We start from the raw sequence: 25,401 nt of genomic DNA, 5'->3' as shown, positions 1-25,401 counted from the left end.
TAATAAGGCTTTCTCTTACTAAAGATACAACAGAGACAGCTAGATGGAGCATCATAATTAGTAGGTCTGCTTCATACTTAAGCCTATCCCTTCTAGAATCACATATTACAGAAGGAAGAGAGCTGCGTGGATATATGAAAGTCACTGGAAATTACTAATCTCTGCATTTACATGAATGAAATAACAGTTAGGATGACATGATATCAAAGTGTTTTGACATTCTCAGAATAATGAGGTTTAGAGTATCAATGACAGAAATCATGTAACATGCAAATAATTATTTTATCAGTAGCTAAACATACAGAAAAAGAACATTTGAGAATAAGACATTTAAGACACACTTCCAAAATTTTCCATTAACTACTCAAAATATCACTTAACTGTTACTGTCTTACTATAGAATATCAGTCTGGGTCAATCAGATCACCCTTTCACTTTGTTTCTTTTATCCCTCAGTCCTAGCCATGACCTCAAACTTAGCTAGACGCTGATGACTTATGTCTATTATCTACTACTAGTTACTTGGAGGGGGCGGGGACAACCTGAGAAGTGAGAAGAAGATCAAGAGTCAAGGCCAGCCTGGGCAGAAAAAGTTTAGTAAGAGATCCTACATCAAAAATAACCAGCAAGAAAACAATGCTGAAGGCAAGGCTGAAGAGTTACAGCAACTGCCTAGCAAGTGTGAGGTCCTAGGTTCAAATGTTAGTACTATGAAAACACATAAAATAGAATGTCCCTTCCATCTTTCTATATTCTCTAAAAAATTACTTTGGCATTTTAAAATATGTATTTTATACAGTGTATAGCCTCTATTACCACAATGGCAAGTTCCCTTACCTAAAGGCCTATTTCAGTTATTGTGCATATTGGTGGCAAAACCATTGATATAATTATCATCCACTCATTCAACACCCATGTTAAGCAATACTATATGTTATGCTGGATACTTAGGTAATATAAGACAGTTACTGTGTAGTGTTGAAGAGCAGCAACTGTTTTTATCTACATATCTCTATTCTTTCCAATGTCAGCATAGTCTGACATAGCAAGTACCCAATGTGTTGACCGAATGGTCATTTCTGTTAAGTATATAACTACAAAATTAGCACAACAAAGTTCTCTCATAAGCCATGATACAGATAAACGGAGATTGAGATTTGACCAAGGTAGAATAATTTATACAATTACGGAAAGTATGGCTAACATTTCAATGAATACCATGGAAGTAATGCATGACAGAGTTCTACAAATTTTAATTTACAGTGGGAAACTCCTCACGACACTTCTCTGAAACCAACAGACAAACTAGACAATAAAAGCAATCATCTTTAGGTACTCTCTTAGACACATGCACTAACACTTTCATTCTTCAAGTTAGCATTTTTAGTATGTATTCATTCACACACACATACACACACATATACACAGACACGCTTCTCCTAGGGCTTGAATTCAGGGCACTTTTTTGCTCAAGACTAGTACTTTTACCACTTGAACCACAAGTCCATTTCTGGCTTTTTTAAGTCTCATGGACATTCCTGCCTGGGCTGGCTTTGAACCACAATGTTCAGATCTCAGCCTCCAGAACTGCAAGGATTATAGGTATAAGCTACTGGTTCTCAGCTCCATACACATTTTACAGATTAGAAAAAGTCAAGTTCAAAAAGGGTTATTTTTATTTTTGCTGGCCCTGGGGCTTGAACTCAAGGCCTGGGCATTGTCCTTGGGCTTCTTGCTCAATGCTAGCCTCTACCACTTGAGCCACAGTGCCACTTTGGTTTTTTCTTAGTAGTTTATTGGAGACAGAGTCTCATAGACTTTCCTGCTCCAGTTGGCTTCAAAATGTGATCCTCAGATCTCAGTCTCCCAAGTAGCTAGAATTACAGGCATGATATACTAGCTCCCAGATTAAAGTGCCAAACGTTTAATGCCTTAGATCATATAAAGTATTTTTTCAGGTTTTTAATTTTTTTTTAATTGTAAAATACTGTACAGAGGGATTACAATTACATGGGCAAGGTAATGAGTACATTTCTTATCAAGCATTGTTGCCTCCTCCTTTGTTTCCCCTTCCCATCCCTTCCCATCTTCCCCCCCTCCACTACCCACCCTGCTCCAAAGTTGTAAGGTTCATTTTTCGACATAACAGTCTTGTATATCTCATTGTTGCAATGGGGCTACCTGTACCCCTATTTAAACAATTTGGTTTTTTCCCTTCCCCTCCCCAAATTATATTTATCAAAATTAACTCCAGGAAACAGAAACAAGGTTTTTTTTCTGTTGCTGTTTTTGTATTTTCTTTTTGTCTTGTCTGTTCATCTGTCTTTGGGAGAGCAAGGGAAGACACAGAAATGGAGAGACAAAGGGTGAACAAATTTGGCAGCGGTATTTACTAGACACTGTTGAAAATGAACTATACAAATTGTGGTAGGGACAGGAGGAAAAAACTGGGAGTGAGGGAAGGGGTGGCATTGTCCAAACAGAAACATGCTCTTTACCTGACTTATGGAACTGCAACCCCTCTTTCTGTATATTATAGTACCAATTTAAATTTTTTTGTTAAGTTTTAATAACTTGAATACTAAACAAAACACAAACTATTATAAACTTGCTGGCTAAATTAAGTAAGCAACCCAAGTTTTCAAGTAACAAGTGCCTTCAAATATTAGATGGGTACAAAAACAAAGCCCATCTAAAATAAATATTTTAGATAATAATTAGGAGATAATAATCTCCTAAATGCTCACTGGGTTAACAAAGTGAAATTTTGTACAATGAGAGATTTGTTGGGATTAACAATCTGTACTTTTGTCCATAGAGAAATATCTTAGATGTTTTTCTCTTAAAAAACAAAAAACAAAAAACATGAAATTGGTTGGGGATGTGGTAATATACACCTGTAACCCCAGCTCAAGGGAAACAGCAGGGGAATCACAAATTTGAGGGCAGCCAAGGCTCCCTAAGCAAGTACCTGTATCACAACAAAAATGAAACAAGAAGTTACAGATATTTTCCTTAGTATAATCTTAATTGTGTTTCTCTCTTTCCAAGTAAAAAAAGAGGTGGTGGAGGAGGGGGTGGGGTAAAGCAGCAGTTAGAGCAATGAAGAATCCCCTCCACAGTATGGAGAGGATTCCTTTTGGGGAACAAGTTTTCTATATGTACAACTCTCCATTATTTATTTACCTGCTGCATACCTAATTTTATATAAAAATATAAGAGGGCTGGGCGCTGGTGGCTCACGCATGTAATCCTAGCTACTCAGGAGGCTGAGATCTGAGGATCACGGTTCATAGCCAGCCCCGGGCAGGAAAGTCTGTGAGATTCTTATCTCCAATAAAACCACTAGAAAAACAGAAGTGGCACTGGTAGAGCGCTCACATTGAGCTAAGGAGCGTAAGGACAGCGCCCAAGCCCAGAGTTCAAGCCCCATGACCGACAAAAAAAAAAAAAGAGGGCTGGGAAGGTGGTTCAGTGTTAAGAGTGATTGCCTTGCATGCATGAAGCCCTGGGTTTGATTCCTCAGCACCACATAAGCAGAAAAAGCCATTAGTGGTGCTCTGACTCAAGAGGTAGAGTGCTAGCCTTAAGCCGAAGAGCCGCGGGGCAGGCCCAAAGTTCAAGCCCCATGACCAAAAGAAAAGAGTAGCTGGCATTGGTGGCTCACACCTATAATTCTAGCTACTCAGGAGGCTGAGATCTGAGGATTGTGGTTCAAAGCCAGTCCAGGCAGGAAAGTCCATGAGATTCTTATTCTAATAAACCACCAGAAAAACCGAAGTGGTACTGTGACTCAAGTAGTAGAGGGCTCGCCTTGATTTGAAAAAAGTAAAAGAAAAAGTAGACGAGGAATTAAAAACTCACTAGAACTTCCAAGTGTTTCAGGAGTTTTGTATTTGATATTCATACAATAAAAATTTAAATGATAGAGGAAGACCCCTATACTGGCAAACCCAGCACAAAACTTTCTTGGACATGAAGGCTAATTTGTTTACCCTTTTATGTTGCTTCAACACAGACTCAAGAACTTCCTATTTTTATTATTTCAACACATAAATCTACCATTTGTTCTTTTAAAAAAGGGACATGTAAAAATCTAGCTTAAATTAAAATTTTGTAAAAATTCCCTTTTGTCAGATGTATACAGTCATTTATGCAAGTATATGCATATGTATAAAATTTGGGTTGAAATAAACCATGGCTTTTCTTTTTTAGAATTCCATTTCAGGTTTTATATTATTTTTTAATACCTTCCACTTATAACCAAACAAATGTGTGAAAATGGAAGCCTTATTTCCCAATGCTATGAACGGTGGAGTCGTACATTCATTGTGTAATACTGAAGGGCCTCCTGAACCACCCACACATTCCGCACCTGAATCAAGCACTGCCTTTTCACCACTTTCACCAGTAACAAATTACCAAGCAAGTAACAGAATCTTATGAAGACATCAAAATAACGCAAATGTTATTAACGGAAAGCTGCTTAATGATAGAAAGAATGGGAGAAAAAAAAAAGGCCCCTGAACAGCATTTAATCTCACTAACCCAATTTGGGATGGGTATATGACCTATGAGTAGAGATTGGGTGGATCGCATCGAGGCTAGCCAGCCCAGGAAAACTTCATAAAACCTCAACCAAAAAACTAGACAAGGCAGTGTGCTCCTATAATCCCAGCTACTACCAAAAGGCAAATCCAGCATTGGGCAAAACCATGAGATCTTATTAGGGACAGAACTAAAACAAAAAGAGGCTAAGAGTGTGTGGTAGTCTCCTGCCTTGCACCGAAGGATTTGAGTTCAAGTTATTGTACAACCAATATAATTTTTTTAATGTACATGAATGTGGGAAGTATTAAAAGGATATAACAAAATAGCAATAGCAGTCCTCATAGGGTAGTTCTTTAAAAGCTCGTTTACATTTTCTACATTTAAAACCAGAAACATAACTCTGAACGTTGGTATTTTAATTGTAAGTGTAGCAGTAAAATGAAAGCAAGAAGTCTCAATATCATAGGAGTTTGGTCAATTTTGTCTGTCAAGTCTTTTGACTTGAAGGAGAAATATTTGTCTACCATCCCACTTCCTAGGAGATAGCTTTATGCAAGCTAGCTCCATAATCAGGGACATTTTTTCACTTTGTCTTATCAAGTCTAATTCAAACTGTGCCTAACACTGGTTGGTAGCCTGCTGTCGGATTTTAAAGATTAGTTGTAAGCAAAGTGCTGTTATTGATAAAAACAAATAATTGAGAGATCAACCCACCTACCTGAGGTCCCCTGAAACACTATTCCAGGGGAGTATATGAGGGTTCTTACCCTGAGTAGTTTCATTTTATAAATGGATTAACCTTTGTTTCAGTACAAAATTCTGGAGCAGCCAATTTCCACATATTGATACTTTTTACCTAATTTTACTATTACGTAAGCTCTCTCTCTCTCTCTCTCTCTAACACACACACACACACACACACACACACACACACACACACACACACACACACACACACACACACACACACACACACACACACACACACACACACACACACACACACACACACACACACACACACACACACACACCACGGCCCCTTTGTTTTGAATTCTTTCACTAGCAGCTCTTCAGCACTGAAGCACCCCAGATTCCTGGGAACCCAGAGAGAAGGCTATTTTCTTCATTATATTTTACTGGTTTCCAGGAAAATGCCAGTAGGAGGCAGCAACGACTGGCTGTGGCAACAGCAGCTGCTCAACTCACAGTAGTTAGCTACTGGCTTCATTCTTCTGTCATTATATAAGCAAGATGACACTGTTCTCTAATCCAGCCAAAGCTGATAAGTACCATCAACCTGTCACTTCCTACATTTCAAATTCTAACATCACAGCATCAAAGAGTTTTTACATTTCGATTTCTTTTGCTGGCAGCAGCCGGTAGCCTCTCATTCTCCCACGGTGTTCTAATGCTGCATTTGCACACCGGGGTTACTCCCAGACTGAATAGCAGGTCATCCCCTGCTCACTGAGCTCATCTGTGGCCCATGTGCTAGGCAATTTAGATCCAATCAGCCCTTATTTAGCTCAAGAGTAATGAGCAGCATAGTGACACAGACTTAAGCCTGACCCTCAGGACACTGCTCATCAAGCAGTAAAACTGTGACAAAATCATTCATCTTCCACCCGCTGGCAAGAAATAATACTTGCACTCACTGTATTACTTTTCAAGATAAAAAAAAAAAAGTCCTGAATTTTCATGATGTGAGACATTAATTTGCAGAAAGCTGAATTCCCTTAAACCCCCCTGTTGCTATGAGCTCACCAGGGGGAAATAGGCCTTAGGAGACTGAAATGGAATAAAGAAAATTGTTCCAGCTTTCTTTTCATTTTAAATAAGCCTTAAATCTGACAAGAGAGATATCCTAAAGAGAGAAAAATATATATCTTGTAAGGGAAAGAAGAAACTATTGAAATTAAGAGTTCCAAATGCTATTTTCACTCTGTATTTGTTCTCAATTTAGTTAAAATATAAATAAAGTCTGAAAAAGGACAATTATTCACCCTTCTCTACAAGACTGATGAAGAAAGGTAAGGTTGTTTCCTTATAAAACAGTATGGTGGCAAAAGGAAGTCCATATCATAAAACAAAAAGGTACTCACAGGTGTTTCTACAAAACACATTAGAGAAAACAGATTTAGGGTAGCACGAGAAGATGGGAAGATAGCTAGGACTGTTTTAAAACTCATGAATTTACTTCATCCATAATTTCGAGAACCTTTTGGGGTTGTATTAAGCCAAAAATAATGATGGAAATAGTTAAAAGATTTGTTTCCTTCCCTCATCTGGCATGTCACATTTCAAAAACAACCTATCAGGTAGCTTACTGTATGCATTTACAGGACATAAATGATCCCACTGACTACTCCCAGATTACCAAAAGCCACCATGCATGTTCCTTCAGATTTCATCCACTTGTTAAAGTCACAATCTCAGTTTTTTTATAGGTGAAGACAAGTTGGCTTTAGCAAACCTGTCACGAATGGGATTCATTGGTCTTCAATGTATTTATTATGACAACATGTATCTGGTTTAAAAAACAGCACTGTGTGGTGCCGGTAAAGCACAGGAGCTATGCTTCCTACAAGCTCACTGCTGAATTTCATCTAAAGTTTCAAAGATCTGGGTGGTCTGCAACCTATAGTGAACCACGGGATTCAGACAAGGACAACAGTGACATAAATAAGATTGGGGAAAGTGGCTTTCACCTCACTACAACATCTTTCAATTTATTACCATTTCCTAAAAAGAAATATTCCAAGGCTTGGCAGAGAAAATAATCATGCACATCTATTCTCTAAACAACCAAGCTTTCAAAAGAATAAAATGGTTTCTTAACAAAGTATATTTCTTTTGTCTCTCTCCCTTTATCCAATGTTCTTCATCTCAATATCTGCTTCAAGGTTCTTTCTCTACCTTTTTCTTCCCTCTTTTCCCTCTGTAATCTTGAAAGGTAGAATTTTTTAGTTTCATCCGAGAAAAATCAGATTTGGGCTAACTTCAAACTTTGGTAATAACTATGAAGCAGAAAAAAAAAATCATATAGGTCCATTCATCTTCTTGAAAGGAGTTCATCTTGAAAAAAGACACTTAACATAAAGTTCCATTCATCTTCTCTTAAGAATTTTACAACTACTGGGAATTAGGGTAAATATTAAATCTCACCTAGCTTATAAACTGGACATTACAAGACCACAGGCACAACAAATACAAAAAATGAAAGAGCAGAAGGGTAAGGAAATCCACTGGAAGCTCTACCATCTTATTTTTGTATACAGTATTCTGCATCTCAAATTCTGTTGTCACTGTATTTTCTTATATTAGGCATCATCACTCAATAGGCCTTTTCCGTGCAGATTTTCAATTCTGGGATAGTTTCTTAAATTATTTAGCTTATTATTTCCTCTACTCCATTTAGTTCCCCTTTCTAAATATTTTGCTTCCCATTGAATCCCACTAAATCTCTACTTTTTAGATTCAAAGAGTTTTTATAGACCAAGCCTCCATGAAGTACTTCTCAAAATCCTTTGAAAGAAAGATCAAAGGCTCATTGGTGTTCACTTGCTTCCATATTTCAGTAGAAAAATAATTTGATTACTACTAAATTAAGAAAATAAAATGAAAATGGTACACCAAAACTCAGCTAGACTACTTTTTTTGCTTTTCAATAACACAGAAAGTCTTTCAATTAAAAGAGAAGAACGGATCTCTGTGGTGCTTTGGAGTTCCTTTTTGCTGATGAGTGCTTAGTAAGCAACCATTACAGATGATATTTAGGCCATACATAATACATATTCAACTGCACAGGTACTGTTGTCTCTTTTCATTTAAATATGGATAAAAACTGTTTTATAAACAGCCAAAATTTAGGAACAGTTATAAATGAGTATCAAGTAAGGGTAATGACAAATAGAATAAAAAAGCTTTCTAAAAAGGTGATGGTTTGAATAAACAACTAGCTTTCTTTCTCCATTCTTAAACTATCTTTCATGTAATAAACATATAAATGTTTATTCAGATTTCATTTAGTTTGATCATTCTATTCCAAGTGTCACCAATTGGAAAAGGTACTTAAAATATTAGCTGAATTTGCTGAATAAATACTTTTGAATGAATATGCATCCACTGGAGAAAATAACTGTAACACAAACTAGAAAGTAAGGTAAGTAATTACAGAGTTAAAAATTAATAGCCAGGTGCCAGTTGCTCATACCTATAATCCAAACTACGCAGGAGGCTGAGATCTAAAAATCGTGGTTCGAGCCAGCCTGGGCAGAAAAATCCGTGAGACTTTTTTTTTAATCTAACTAATCACTCAAAAACCAAAAATGGAGCTGTGGCTCAAGGTGGTAGAGCGCTAGCCTTGAGTAAAAGAGCTCAGGGATAGTGCCCAGGCCCTTAGTTCAAGCCCCATGAATGACCCCCTCCCCCCCAAAAATCACAATTGCTATACACAGATGTTTACTGAATAGAATGCATTAACTCTTCCCATGTATGTTCTCTAATTCTAATCTTGATCATGAACTAACTTCTATCCAATTCTATCTCCAATTATCTCCTAACTTCTGAAACCACCTTTCCATTCACTCAAATAATTCCAACAGATTTTTTTTTCCTTTTCTAATAACCCAGCTCACCTAGCACTGACCATTTCTGCCTCCTGATTTTAAGTTACATCATTCTCCTGATTTAACCCTTTTCTATACATGTGTTAGCTTCCTTAGCCCTCAGATTCAGCTGTTTTTTTGGCTAGCCTCTCAAAACAGAAACAAAGGTAGGATTCCAGATTTCTTAAATACTAGTGAAGGCATTATAAGAAAAACATGCAAAGGACAACTGGGTTGTGGATAGCTCTTAAGGCTATAATTATTAACACATAACTTTTTCCTTGTGTTCACATAAGGATGTTACTACAGGTTATAAAATAAGCGGATGTGTCCTCTGAGGAGACACATTTGATGAGAAGAAATGAACACAATCAACAAGAAAAAAAATACATGGGCCTTTATCAAAATTTTTAAAAAAATTGTGCAACAAAAGATAACAGTAAGAAAGTGAATCCCCAGAATAGAAAAAAAAATCTGTAAATCATGTATCTGTCATGTGATCTGTATCAAAACCAAATAAAGAACTCAAACTCAATAATCAATACAAGTTTTAAAATGGACAGAAGGCAGGGGGAGGGGGTGCAGAGATGGGAGGGCAAGGATATAAAGGGGAAACAAAGGAGGAGGCAACAATGCTTGATAAGAAATGTACTCATTACCTTGCTCATGTAACTGTAACTCCTCTGTATGGTATTTTCACAATAGAAAAACTTATTAATAGAAAATAAAATAAAATGGACAGAAGATCTTCAAAGAAGATATAAAGACCAAGAAGCATGCAAAATAGTGCCCAGTCATCAGCAAACAAACATTAAAACCATAATGAAATACTACCTTACATCCCCTGGAGCACAATTATAGAAAAGCAACAGTACTGGTGAAGTTGTGGAGAACTAAAACTCTGACATACCATAGGTGGAAGGTAAAATGGCACAGCCTTGGAAATGAGGCATTTTCCTCAAAAACTTAAAACAGCATATGACCCAGAATTCCACTGCTAGGTATATACCAAAAGAAAAGGATATATTCCCACAAAAACTTGTGAACCTTTTACATGAATCTTCCTGACTCATTATATCCAAAAGGTGAAAACAATCATTAACAGAGAGATAAATGTTGTATGAACACACTGAAACCTTTTTCTTTTGTCCACAAAAACCTATGGAGTACTAGTATATCCCACAAATAAAGATAAACCCTGATCATGTTTATCAATGTGAATGAAGCCAGTCACAAAATAGACAAATTGTCATAGGTAAATTTAAGAAGAGAAAAGTAGATTAGAGGTTGCTAAGATTGCTGTCATGTTGGGGAAAATGGGGAGTGCTAAAAGGTACAGGTACTGGTTAAAAGTGTAATAATGTTTTAAAGTGGTAGAAATGATTGTATAACTCAAATATAGTTAAAAACGAATGGATACTGTATGAATTGTTTTTGTTTTGTTTTTGTAGTTGTTGCCTGCTGGCAGTAGGGCTTGAACTCAGAGCTGACCCTTAGCTTGTCTCTTAAGGATGCCATTCTACCACTTGAGCCACACTTCTCACTTGTAGCTTTTCCTTGTTAACTGGAGATAAGAGTCTCCCAAGTGGTCTGTCCAGGCTGCCTTTAAATTCCAATCCTCAAATCTCAGCCTCCTGAGTAGCTAGGATATCAGGCATGAGCCACTGGTGCCTGTCTTGAAATTTCTTAATAAAATCCTTAATAAAGAAGTAAACTGTATGATATGTGAGTTGACTCTCAATAAAGCTGTTGAAAGAATGAGAAAAGCTGAGAAGAAAAAGCTGTGGAAGCAGAGATTAAGGCATGCTTTATTAATGTTTTATAAAGGTAATGATGTCTGGGAAAATAAAATGCAATGTTAAAATGATGCCAAGACATTACAAAAAAAAAAATAAGCTGAATAAAAAGAGAAGAGCAAACATATATGCCATATTTAACTCTACTTAAAAATTTTACTACTTTTTCTACTAAGAGCTTCTTAGTAAGAATTGCAATTTTCAACAATTCCAATATAGCTCAACAATGTTGATGTTTTCTACTGCCTTAACTTTTTCAAAAAATATTGTTCATTACAAACACAAAAATGCTTCTTAAATGGTCACTGCAATAGGAATGAATTACAAACCAGCCTCTGGACTAAGTAGGATTATGGGCAGGTGCCACAGGTACCCAAAATAAAACTTTTTTTAAAAAATTTTTAAAGCTGTAATCGAGTTATACAAAACATTCAATAACAACAACAAAAAACATGTCTGCTGTCCAGATTACCATTTGAATTTTTCCTGATATTATCATGTAAATTATTTGGCATTACTGATCATTATATTGTTCTGTCTCCTTTCTGGTAGCCCTCAGTTCTCTGACTGAAGAAAAAAGAAAAATAATTGCTTAGTAGAAATGATACTTATGAAATATTAGTATGGCTCAAGTAGTACAGTGCCAACCCTGAGTGAAAAAGCCAAGCAAGAACTTGAAGCCCTGAGTTCTTGTACACACACAGACACACACACAGACACACAGACACACACACACACACACACACACACACACACACACACACACACGGACATACACATATAAGCCTTCAAGTATCTAAACCAATAAATAACACTCATCTCATGAGAAGAGAAAAAAGTGGATTTTAGAATTTTCAAAAATATATTTTGAAGCAAGGAAAAACAGCCTTTACCCTTTCAGTAGTAATACTTTTAATGTACAGGGTTTTTTTTTAAAGGAAAGAAAGTAAAAGTATACCCTTTGAACTATTTCCTTTGTCTCACATTTGCCTTTTTTTAGGCAAGCTCTCAAATACCTTTAGATTCTTTGGAACTAGGTTCTTGTTTCCTACAAAATAGGATGTCAGTTGATCAATAACCATTTTGCTTAAATTCCTAAGTCCACAACTTCCCTTAAGTGTTAGAACAAACAGGTACAAAGCCTGAATATTTATTGTTTCTTTTTAAACTCCAAATGATATCTGCAGATGCCAAAAGGCATTTTGAAATCACTCACCCTTACATTAGTAAAAATGAAAATAGGGGATAGGGAAGAGAGAGAAACTCAGGAGGCCTTATATGTCAAGTTTTTGCCCAGAGCTAATTTTCATAGCTCTATTAGAAAACTCTGAAAAGAGAAGTTTATAATGGAAATGCTGACAGACCTTAAGTATAACAGCATGAATAAATATAATTAAAGAAAACCTTTTGGCTACACCTAACTCCATTAAGTGAAAGATGCCATTTTTATATTAACCTAAAAGAACAGTGAGAACTAGAAATGTAATTCCAGAAAAGTAATGTTCCATGTTCAAAAGTAATGTTAAAGATGGCTGCAAAAAATATTTAACACATGAAATTTTAAACACAGAGGCATTTAGTTTACATAATCAAGTGAGTATTTTCATAATGCTACTTACTCAGTAATGAAGAATGCTCTAGTGAGCCATCAGTTCCAGTTACCAGAGAGTGGCATATGAAGTTATTATCTCTTAACAGGCCTAGAGGGAGCTACTTCTCCCTTCAATCAGTGATTTTAGTTCCTTCCCACCTATTATTTCTCGGTCATACAGTTACAAACTATTAGTTACACAAACACACACACACACACACACACCACACACACACACATACATACACATTTATGTAAGAACGGGTACCTTATTCCCAAATGAATGTGAAAACAGAGGAGACTGTTAAGGTAAAGTATTTTATTCTTTCCTTGGCAGAGATGTAGCCAGGAATAAACATCATCTTCCTTACCTAAACCAAAACCCAAAGATTTTAGCTTTGTTCTCAACTTTGAACTGTAATGATAAAAAAGGCTATTTTTAATTTTTAGAAATGTTTCAAAATACTTTTGACTTGATAATACTAATAGTACATTGGATACTTCAGAAACTTCAATAAATTCTGGATTCTGATGTAAGAAACCAGGAATAAATTGGTATGATCAAATAGCTAAAAGGTTTATCTAGTTTGTTTTCTCCCCCGTTCTTTTTAAGGTAAACCATTTTTCATATTCTCCCCCATAAAGATCCCAATTGAAATGAAATACTGTGTGGATTGTATTTGCTTTGGAAATGCTAAATCGTTGGTGGAATAAAACGGAACTACCCAAGTCACAGCTCCTCTTGTTAAACAATGTACACCAGTTTCACTGAAAATGCATAGAGCTGACTATCCAAGCTTCAAGAAAATATTTTAAAGATCTCAATGCCTAAATCGTAACTGCCTTAATAAAGACCTATACATTGTCACAACATTCTTGTTTACATTCTGACCTTATATTTCTTTTAAAAAATGGTCTATAATTTTGGCACCAAAAGTTATACCATACATTCTTTTATAGTTATTATTATTATAGCTGAGCAGTATTTTTTAAAAACCCAAAATACAAATTTGTTTAAGGAATCAAAATGTTACCAGCAATATTTATGTCCTTTGTAAAATCAGCAATCTGCTCTAGAGGAGTGCAAACTACAAATTCAATAAAGATTTTTTTAATATTAATATAAACTTCCTTTCACCTAATCTCTAGTCTTCATCTTCACCTCTTAACTTTACCTCTACACTTCTGAACAGTGATCACAAGGATGAACAAAGACACAGACAACTTTGAAGCTTGCAGTATTTTTCTACTTCCTGAAATGTTTCGATTTTAATGCTAAACAACTTCTACTAAATTGGATTTTAAAGAGTAAAATTTAGTTTGTATTGCAAGCAAATATTAAAAGACTGATTTGGCGCTAATAAATCAAAGAAAAATATTATAAATAAAAAATAATTTACTTGTCTCAATATTTGTTAGCTCATGTTTTTCAACTGATTCCTGAACTTGCAAAATTATAAAAGCAAACTTATCAAAAGTCCCTCAATAAGCAACTACTTTATTTTTAGTAACAAAAGTAAAAGGCAAAATGTTTAGAAGTACAAGAACACCTATAGAACACCTATAATTTCAGGCTTGCAGACACTGCAGATGTCATGCATGTAACTATTTCCAATTTTTTTAAACAATTAAAGTAACGCCAATAGTTTGGGTTAAGTTACTTATAAAAGCTTTTTGAAGAAAGCTTGTTTGAAAACTAATAATTTGTCCCAAATGCAGTACAAAAACAACTCTTCTATACTTGTAGTTCAAATTTATGTTGAGGGAAAACTTACGAACATGTTGTCATCTTTAAAAACAAAAATTAACTGATTAGCATATTGTTGTAAAACATACCTGATTCTTGCTAGAATAGCTTGGAGAAAGTTCAACACTGTCCTTAGTTCAGATTCTTGACAGGCTGGCAGAAGCATAGTAAATCCATCATTAAGCAGATTTTCATGGGAAGGATACAAGCAATAACTGGTCTCAAACACTTCCTGAACACCATCAATGTAGATGGAAAGAAGTGTCCATAGAGCATGTCTCTGTACCATTTCATCGTTCTTTGACACCAAGAATTCCTTGGCTTTCTCTTGGAACTCATATGCAAATTTTTTAGCCAAAACACTGATGTCCAGATTTTTCTGGGCATACATCAAGAGAAATGCCATTTGACCTTTCCAAATAAGGACTCTCTGAGATGTTAGGAAGGCAGGCTTAAGGAAATTCAGAAGATCCAGAACACGACTTGCTACATCTTCTGTCTCTGCGACAACTGCTAACAGCAGAAATAGGTTGAAAAAGTTCTGAAGACCAACTTCAGTCAGTTCTTCCATTCTTTTACGATGAAACTTAGAATATATTCTGTAAAATATACATACAAGAAATATTTTAATAAAATCAATCCACTCAAAAAATTTGCCTTTTACAATAAACCTTCCTTTGGTGTTCATAACATTCTAACTACTGTAAAGTTTTAGCTAATTAGCTGAAGTTGCTTTATCACTATTTTGCCACTACTTTGCTTAGAAAATCAATTCATATGATGATAGCTCTACCTTCAACTTCCCAGTGATGAAGCAAATGAATGGATTCAGCAGCTTTGCCCGAGAATTGTAGTAGTGTTCCCACATACAGTATGTGGCTCTTACTTTTCAATTTCCATCAACTTATTCTTATTTGCAAATAAGAAACAATATCTGCCATAATTTGCACCTGAATGATTCCCAAAGGTCTATGTGGCTTACTTAACAGTTTGGTACTACTGGAAGGTAAAAGAATTTTTAAGAGCTGAAACCTGGTCTTGAGGTCACTAGGTGAGTGCCCAAAAGGAACTGGGGCCCGGATCCCGTATTCTTTTTCATGTAAAGGGCACAAGGTAAGAGGATTTGCTCTGACATATATACTCCTGCCATGATGTGCTGCTGTATGTAAACCAACTGGATCAATGGCTCACAGACTGAAACGTCTTATACCAAATAAACCTTTCACCTTTACGTGACCATTCTCTCACATATTTGTCCTAATATGGAATCTTTTTTTTTTTTGGTCGGTCGTGGCGCTTGAACTCTGGGCTAGGGCACTGTCCCTGTGCTCTTCAGCTCAAGGCGAGTGCTCTACTGCTTGAGCCACAGTGCCACTTTGGGTTTTCTAGTGGTTTATTGGAGATAAAGAGTCTCATGGACTTTCCTGCTCCAGCTGGCTTTTTACTGTGATCCTCAGATTTCAGCCTCCTGAGTAGCTAGGATTACAGGAGTGAGCCACTGGCACCCGGCAATATGGAATCTTTTAAGCACACTTTGATGGGCTCTTATGGAAATTCTAAAAATTTTTCATAAGCTGTCTGCCTCTGTCTCTCACAAAGACCTGCTCTTATTTTTTACTTATACCTTAAGAAAATTCAAAGTGTTAGAACATTTTTTACCTATTTTCAAAGAAAAGCTGCTAACTGCTTAAATGTATGAGGGTAGTCATTAAGAAAATCTCTCAATGCTACTTAATACAACTTAATAGTTCATGCACTTTTCTCATCAGTTAAGGGATTAGAATTGAAAAAAATTCATCTTTTAAATTCCTACTTATAGATTGTTAAGTTTCATAATTTCTATAATTGGTTTATTCAGGCCAGAAGTAATTAAAGCTCAGGAGGTTAAATGTTAATTTATAAAGAGCTATATAAAAGCTGATACACTAATCAAAGTAAAGATCTGTTTAATTATCTTTGTATCCTCTACCATCTTCACTATAGTGGCTGAATATCATATTTGTCTAATAAACAGACCTATTAATAAGTGATTTCCAATAATTTAATGACAAACTTCTGAGAGATTATTTTCCTGAAAGTGTTTAAGATTCAAAAACAAAGCATCCAAGCACAACAGTAACAAAAACTACTAGCAGCTGGGGAAACAGCCTGATGGTAAACTGTGTTTTAGCACAGGTGAAGCAGAGTTCAATTACCACTGCTGTAAAAGAACATAACAGAATATAACAGAAGGGGGCTAGGAAGGTGGCTCAGTGGTAAAGCGCTTGCCTTGCATGCGTGAGGCTCTGGGTTCGATTCCTCAGCACCACATAAGCAGAAAAAAAAAGTCGGAAGTGGTGCTGTGGCTCAAGTGGTAGAGCACTAGCCTTGAGGTGAAGAGTGAGGGACAGCGCCCAGGCCCAGAGTTCAGGCCCACGACCGGACCCAAAAAAAAACAAAACAAAACAGAATATAACAGAAAAGAAAACAAAAGCAACAATAATAAATAAAACTAATCTGAGTTATAATTTCTGAATGTCCAATAAAACAGCTAACTTTAAAAATATGCATAAAAAATCCAAACTCTTTCCCCATCTTTTCACATTATTTATTATGGGAATCAAATAAGAATTTCATTTAACAATTTTTTAAACCCCTCTCCCTCAGAACAGAAAGTACTCTTTCCTGAGACCCCACGAAAAAAGCTGAGGAAGGGCAGGTGGTGGTATACTTTATAGAGGACCAAAAGGCAGCGAGCAGGCAAAGAAGAACATAAACAAGTAAGTACAAATCACATCTTTTGAACAAGGAAGACTCTCAAGAAAAAGAGAGGAAGAATAAAGGAAGACTCTCAAGAAAAAGAGAGGAAGAATACACAAATGTAACCAAAAGAATAATTTACCACATAAGAGATAAAAACGGATTCTACTATGCTCTGGACAGTTCTCATTTGAGGAAGAAGCACTTGAATTTGCTGGACTCAAAGAACAGTAATATTTTATACATCTGAATCTATCAGCTGCCAATGTCAAATTGGCAGGATCAAAGGTTCCATATTTTGCTCTCCTATGTTATAAATTTTTAAGTGTAAAATATTCTAACCACAACTTAAAAAAAAATGTAATTAAGGTAAGATATTAATAAACTTCCATGACAAAGAGACTGTACTTACCTTCCTTTGACTTGTTTCCAAGTATGAGGGCCATTGTTCTTCATTGCTTTCTTGACAACTTTTGCCAAAATGCAGAGAAAAATTGTGTAACTACTGCTAGACTTATACAGATCATGATCTTGTTTATCCTGACAGCAGGTCTTCACCATTTCAAGCATAGACAAGGGTGATTTGATACTCACAAGACCTTTCAGGGGAAGCCAAGAAACACTGAAGGAGCTGTTCTAAAAAAAAAAAAAAAAAAAAGCTGAGAATCTAATGAGCTGATCAAAAAGTCTGACCCACTGTAATTAACATACATACCCCAAAACTTTAAAAATTCCTGCAAAAGCACAACACATCAAGGGGTAATCAGATTTTTGGTTTTTTCATCAATGTGTTTCTAACTATTAGTTTGACCAAATCAGGACACAAAACAAGGTTTACATAGCATTTGAAAGTTTTGTACCTAAAGTTCTGTTACTCCATAAATTTCCCAATGTTACAGTTAAACCACTTTTTTGGGTCTAGATGCTTGGATCCATCTAACATCTCATAACACATTGTTTCATATCTTTTTGTTCTTCAGGAAATTGAAAATTTGAATTGAATTTCTGTACATCATTATTAGATTATTCTTCCTAATTTTTTTTTACCTGGATTTCTTTTTGGTTCTTTTGTTTCTGTGCTAACTTTTAGTTGCTGCATCTACAGGCTTGATCATTCATGTTTAATTATTTGGCTAGAATTTTGCATTAATAAAACTGTGATTTTCCTTATTTCTTCTTTCTCCTGTAATCACTCAGGCCTACCATTCAGAACTTACACCACAGCAATAAACTATGCTTTTCCACATCCCATGCATTTATCCACTGTTGCTTCAGCCCAATCTTTTTCCCTCTAAAATTCTAAAATTTTAGTTATCCCTAGTGCCAAGTTAAAATACTATGAACTTTTAAAATCTTCCCACAAGTCTATACACTAAGTTAGATACTCTTTCCTCTGGTGTCCTATAGTTTTTAACCTTTCCCCTCACAAGGTGCCTGAGTAGCCTACATGAGACTCAGACTAAGTCTTATTTGGAATAATGGTGCTCACAGTCTGAAGCAATCAATAATTCTTAGAATTTTTTTTAAATCTATGAGTGAAAATAACAAAAATCTAAAATTTTAGCTATTTTGTTTAGACTAACTTTAAAAGATGTCCTTGTCAATCTGTATAGACTGATGCTTAAGGTAAAACTACTTCTTTAATCTACTTTGAACAAAAATAAATCTAAGAAAGACATAGCTAATTATAAACCATTAAATTCATGTGTCCCTCAAATATCATGTACAAATGATTAAAACTGTTGTGCAAATCCATGAGTTACTTACCAAGTTCTTACTATAATATTCCCATAGAATGGTGACAATTGAAATGTTTGACTCCCAGACATCACAAAGTGTCAAACAACAGTGAAGATACATTCGTAATTGTTCTTCTAACATGCCATCCTAAAAAAAAAAACAAAAAACCAGGAGGACAAGAGAAGTACTTTAGAAATAAACAGTGGAACAAGAAGTAAGAAGCCTTAGATTTAACAATACCTAAGTCAGTGATGACTATATAAACAGTTCTTTGGACAGGGTGAAGCCAGAAAATCAATTTCAACAAAAGATATTTCAACAAAAAATACGTAAAGTCCTTAAAGAAGTGAGAAGGGACAATATCCAGTGCACATGGAAAAGAACTAATTCTTTATAGAAACACTGATTCTTCTGTTACAAAAGAACAGCCATCTGAGTGGCTGAGTACATAGCAACTAAGTTGGGAGCTGAAGATGCCATGATGGAAAAGTTTTCATCAGAAGGTTCTCTCTTCTCAACAATGTACCATTCAAGATGTTAAACTGAATAAATTAGGGAAGAACATGTTGAACTGTAAGTTGAAGTTCTGAAAAAAGTCATTATGGAGAATTTATTTAAGAAACAAATATTCAAGAGCTAACTGCACTGCCACTTGAAACTTATTATCAAAAACCTAAGGTCAGACCAGTCAGCAAGAATGGTTGATTGTTCCAGCTGTATTTAACTGTGGGTATGAGCTGAAGGTAGCTGAGGTTGAACAGATTAAAAACAGAAATTGAGGAATTAAGGAATAAAAATTGTTTGTAACAGAGTGACTATTAATGATGGGTTGTGTTATTTACATTGCTTAAAAAGAAAACAGAAAGGAAATGTAAAGGCCAATGTTGATGGGCAGTATAAACATGAAAAACTATGGAGTATAATCATGGGAGGAGGTCAGAGATGTTCATAAGCTTTAAGCTCTCTGAGGGCTGTCATGATACAGGTGATGACAGTCTTTCTTACTGTTCTTGACCAGTATAGATGTTTCCCCATATAAATTCTTAAAAGCCTCCTGAGAAAGACTGTACTTAAAACCTAAATGAAGAAAAATCATAAATTAACATACTATTAGCACTGAGGGAAATTTTAAAATTATTAAATACAAAAGAGGACCAAGAGAAGGAAACTTAAATCAAAGTAGCAATTACAACTTATTCTGGAAATTAAAGCTCCCAGTTACTGACACAGATGCACTGTCAACATAAACTATAACACCATATTGACTTTAATGGTTTTTTTTGTTGTTGTTTTAATAAAGCTATGTTAAGGCATTGCTACTGAATTAAAGCTAAGATTGTGGTGAGGCACTTGCCTATAACCCCAACACTTAGGAGCCTGATAGAGGAGGATCATGAGTTTCAGGGTAGCCTGAGCTACATAGCAAGACCTTGTCTCACATAACTACAGAAAATTTAATGAGTGACACCAGTGGAAATGACCACTGTAATATATATTTACTTTACAATCACTTCTCAGTGATTCTCTATATTCATAAAATTAAATAGACACATTAGGCATCCATGCCTCATGACTGTAACCCTAGCTACACAGGAGGCAGAGACCTGGAGGATTACTGCTTAAAGCCAGCACAGGCAGAGAAGTCCATGAAATGTCATCTCTAGTTAACCACCAAAATGCCAGACTAGAGGTATGGCTCAAGTATGACAAAAAAACAGCTGAGAGCAAGCCCAAACCCACAATTCAAGCCTCCACACCCATTAAAAAAAAAAAAAACACAGGCAAGGGGACCAAGTATGCTTGCAATCATAGATACCTGAGAGATCAGAAGGGTCTTGGTTCAAGACCCAGGCAAAAAGTGTTGAGAATACATCTCAACAGACAAGCCGGGATTGGTTCAGCTATGTAAAAGATTTAAGTTGGAGGATCATGGGACACTAGCCCTGGGGCACAAAGTGATTTTATTTAAAAAGTCATTAGAATAAGCAAGAGGAAGCTGGTATAGTATGCTTACCAAGTGGGAAGCCCGGAGATCAAAATCCCACTCCAAATATATACATAAGAAACTTTCTGAGTTACTAAATTAGTATGCTCTCAAAAAGTATAAAGACTAAATAAGATGATATAAGAAAAAGAACTTTTGCAGTAGTTAGAAAAAAATTCTTTAAGGAATATTAGGCCTTCACAGTTCCTGATAGAAGTTACACAATGTAGAATTCTTTGGCATCTTAAGCTAGAATTTGTAGCTCATAATTATCTAAGAGTTAAAACAAATATAACTTAAAACAATATGATTTTCAAAGACAAAGCTACTGTAAGTATACAAAAATTTTAATCAACATTCATTAACCAAAAAATATCTATTTACCAAATTAAAAAAAAATCTTTACACTAATTTTCCATATGCTTTTACATAAACTAACATTATCAAACTTTACAGAGCTAACATACCTGTTTAAGATATGATGAGCAGCACACTTAAAGCTATTTTAAAAGGAGGTCAGGCTTGACCTCTGGGCCATGAAGCACTATATTAACAGCTTTGCAGCAAGAAAAATGATAAGGTTTGAAATGAGTGCTCAGAAACTAGGACCTTATCAGTTAGAATATGATTCGAGCCTGTAAGACAAATTGCTCAGCAAGGCAAGTCACCTTCCTGCTGTGACGAGGATAGAACTGAATTTCCAATGCCACTGCCTATCTCTTGCTTCGTGTCTCCTGGTTTGATGTCACATGGTCAAGGAATGGAATACAGCACTGCAGTATCAACCACTTATGTTGCATACATTTCGTCCAAGTCACAATGTAGATAATTATCTTTGTCCTTTAACCAACAACTTCAATGTTAAAAATAATAATCTTTAAAAGCTACCCACTAATAGGAACTACACTGAGTTGACCCTTCAATTATTGTCAGGGTTGTAATAAGTAAATTGTTATTTAAATCATCGTACAGCTAATTTGCCTTTTGCAAAAAAAATATATAGTCATGTTAATAGTTTGCTTGTTTTTAACAAATGAAATGTATAACATGAAAATGGAGCACAGCTAACAAATAACCTCACTTAGTTTCATACCTGAGCAGTGATGGACTGTTTAAGTAGTTCTTCTATAAAGTTCCAATTTGATTTCATTTGTCTCTAGAAAGGAAGATTCTTGCATCAAAATTATTAAGCATGATTATTTACATATCAATATTATGAAATGGCAAAGTACCAAAGTACATTTTCTCTATTATTAGACAGCATTGCAATTTCTTGAGTTTCCAACATTTTGGCAAAGAGCTAGTTAGCAGACTTGGTAGAAAAACAATCTAGAATTAGTCCAATCCAACATAATCTTTACTGAGAATACTTTTAGTTCAAAAAAAAAAAAAGTTTTCTGTAGAATTATCCCCTCTCTACCTCCATTCCTCCCTCCCTCCCTCCCTTCCTTCCGATGTTGAAGTACTGGGGTTTGAATTCAGGGCCTCTCAACTGGCTCTCTACCATTTGAGCATTTGAACCTCCACCCAGTTTTTTTCCAGATGGACATAGTCTAGCAAACTTTCCTGCCCAACCTGGCTTCATTTCAAACCACAATCATCAGAATGACTTTTGTGTTCTTCTTGTTGGTTGTGGTGCTTGAACTCTGCGTCTGGGCGCTGTCCCTCAGCTGTTCAGCTCAAGGCTAGCACTCTACCACTTGAGCCACAGCGCCACTTCCAGTTTTCTGGTGGTTTATTGGAGATAAGAGTCTCACGGACTTTCCTGGCTGGGCTGGCTTTGAACCACGATCCTCAGATCTCAGCCTCCTGAGTAACTAGGATTACAGGTGTGAGCCACCAGCGCCTGGCTTATATGTATACTTTCTTAACATCATTTTTCCCTATTTTACATCTACTTAGTAGAGGTGTTTTTCATTTCATTCAATCATAAAGGCCCTGAAGCAGCTTAAACTAAATCAAAATATGGAAAAATAGTACAGTACTAGCGTTATTTACCCTATGGCCACCTACCTGGCAATGTATCTTGCTGATTTTAATCTATATCCTTCCTTTGTAATAAGCAGCAACCAGTGAGTTTCAGTGAGTTCTGAGTCTACCAAATTACTAAACATGAGGCTAGTCCTAAGAACTCTGAAGTATGGACAACTGGAGTCAGAGATAAAGATAATACTATGTCCTGAGACCTGAAACTTGGGAGTTGGCCCTAATAGTCTCTAAAAAGGGAGAGCATTTTGCTCCATTGGCATTGTATGTAGACTGTGTTAGACTAGTACATATGCTAAGGGAGAGGAGGATCTCATTTCACAGAGAATACAATTAAGTCTCATATATGCACCAGTGAGAGAATGTATTCAAATCTAAATTGGTCTGGCTCCACAGCCAATGTTCTTCTATGATATTCTGTAAAAGTAACTGATTTTAGCCATTCATTTTTAGATATAATTTAAGTCTTAGCTTTGCAACTAGTGTTAATGAGTACAATTCACTTGTTCAGCAGTAGCAAGGTACTAAATCACAAGAATTATAGAGTAGTATAATTCTTACCCTAAGAATTTTAACAAGGTAGATCAACTTTGTGACTAAAATTGAAACAAAAATAAATTGTGTCAGAGGAACAGCAGCAACCATACCTCACCCAAACCAAGCATAAGAAAATACATACTGGGCTGGGAAGGTGGCTCAGTGGTAGAGCGCTTGCCTTGCATGCATGAGGCCCTGGGTTCCATTCCTCAGCACCACATAAGCAAAAAGAAAAAAGCCAGAAGTGGTGCTGTGGCTCAAGTGGTAAAGCGTAGCCTTGAGCTGAAGGACAGCGCCCAGGCCCACAGTTCTTGCCCCATGACTGGATTCCCCCTCCCCCCCCCCCGAAAAAAAAAAAACCATACCAAAGAGATAGATCTTTCAAAAGAGAATTTAACTTGGAGCAGTTAGTTGCAGTATTTTTTTCTACAGGAGTTTTACTATTATAATTTCATTTGTAAAAATCAAGTTAATTTCAGGTAGGAAGTCATTTATTTGGGGCTATGTTTTTTTATCTTTTATTCCATTGTTAAAAAATAAGACATTCATGCCACATGTTGGTGGCTCATGCCTGTAATCTTAGCTAACTCAGTAGGCTGAGATCTGCAGATCACAGTTCAAAGCCAGCCCAAACAGGACGTTACATAAGACTCTTATAATAAACAATAAACTACTGAAAAATTTGAAATGGTCCTGTGGCTCAAAGTTGTAGCACTAGCCCTGAGCACTAAATCTCAGAGACAGTGCCCAGGCCCTGAGTTTAAGTCCCAGGACCGACATAAAAACAAAAAACAAAAAAGACTATTTAAATTTCAATTTAAATAGTAGCTCCACCAAAAATATAAAAGATTCCCCAACTCTCAACTTCCAGCACACTAAAAGCCTGGTGCAATTCTCATTTGTAAGTCACATTTCACATCTTTTATCTGGTTGTCATTTCATTTCAAGTGTTTCAAGGAAAAGCATCAGCCTACCTGCCTGATTGCCCTATATACTTGGCAGAGAAAGCACTGATAAAACTGACCCCCACTATAACCAAAAGGAATTGTCCTCTAAAACTGTATTTGATTTTAAAATAGATGACCATGTTTTTAAGAGGATAACACATTCTCATTTAGGTTGAGATAAAAGCATTAAACAGAAATATATGAAAAGCTAAAGCTCCTTCCTCCTAAGAAGTGAGATACAATTTTTTTGTGTGTGGGCTTCTAAGACATTGGCTAATTTTGTGATTAAATCCACATATAGCAGAACTTCAACTTCTAGAAACTCTTAAAATTTAAAAAAAAAAGTCACATCTGAAACCTATTTAAAAATGTAAAATTTCACATTAACCTTCAGGGCAAATCAGTTTGAATTTCAAGACTGACAGATTCCCATACTGTGACAAGACGAGAGGTATTTCTCTGTGAAAGCTACAGGACTAACCATATTGCTTCCTAACTTCTCTCACACAAGATTCTTCTTTATAAGAATAAGACATGCTTACTACATAACCTCTAGTTATGCTTACTACATAATCTCTAGTACACTTGGCTATACTAATACAATATGAGAAAAAGAGTAGGCAATTTTCAAAATTGTCATCTAAATATGCTATAGATAGAAATTCACATTTTATATATTTTCTCTGAAAGAATGAGCCAATATACCTTTCTGTTCATTTACTGATCATTTATTGGCCAAAGACAATTCTGAAAGTAAAAGTGAAAACTCATTAAAGAGGTTGAAAGGAAAAGTAGGCATAAACTGGGACAGTCCTTGGCAAACTAAAACACAGCTACCCTGTCATAGACATAGAAGGCAATCCTGAACACTCTAGCATCAAGATTTTCTAATAGGGCATCATTAATCCCTGTGCCTCTCCCCAACTTCATAATATGTTCTTGATATTAAGAATGTAAGAAAGCCCGATACTGGGGGTCCACACCTATAGTCCTAGCTACTCATGAGGCTGAGATTTGAGGATCACTGAATGTGGAGCTGTGGCTCAAGTGGTAGAGCATTAGAGGAGCACCTAGGCCTGAGTTCAAGCCCCAGGTCTACCAGAAAGAAAAAAAAAAGAAACTTGAATAGTCACTATGAAGTGTTAAATATCTTGCAAATGCAATGCATTTTCA

At 35.9% G+C, this 25,401-nt stretch overlaps 1 protein-coding gene across 1 annotated transcript in view; it reads right to left on the bottom strand.

Annotated features, from left to right (window-relative positions):
* Positions 1-25,401, bottom strand: part of Mms22l (MMS22 like, DNA repair protein) — a 104,403-nt gene that overhangs the window by 59,031 nt on the left and 19,971 nt on the right. Inside the window, exons 11-14 of the mRNA XM_042679571.1 lie at positions 21,852-21,914; positions 18,802-18,921; positions 17,447-17,670; positions 14,385-14,894 (exon numbers count right to left, since the gene is read on the bottom strand). Of these exons, the coding sequence (XP_042535505.1) occupies positions 14,385-14,894; positions 17,447-17,670; positions 18,802-18,921; positions 21,852-21,914 (917 nt within the window). The remainder of the gene's footprint in view (positions 1-14,384; positions 14,895-17,446; positions 17,671-18,801; positions 18,922-21,851; positions 21,915-25,401) is intronic.

Source organism: Dipodomys spectabilis, unplaced genomic scaffold, assembly GCF_019054845.1.
Source record: "Dipodomys spectabilis isolate Male_0828 unplaced genomic scaffold, ASM1905484v1 ptg000053l, whole genome shotgun sequence".
NCBI lineage: Eukaryota > Metazoa > Chordata > Mammalia > Rodentia > Heteromyidae > Dipodomys > Dipodomys spectabilis.
Note: the sequence above shows the minus strand (reverse complement) of the source record. Positions and strands in the feature narration are given on the sequence as shown.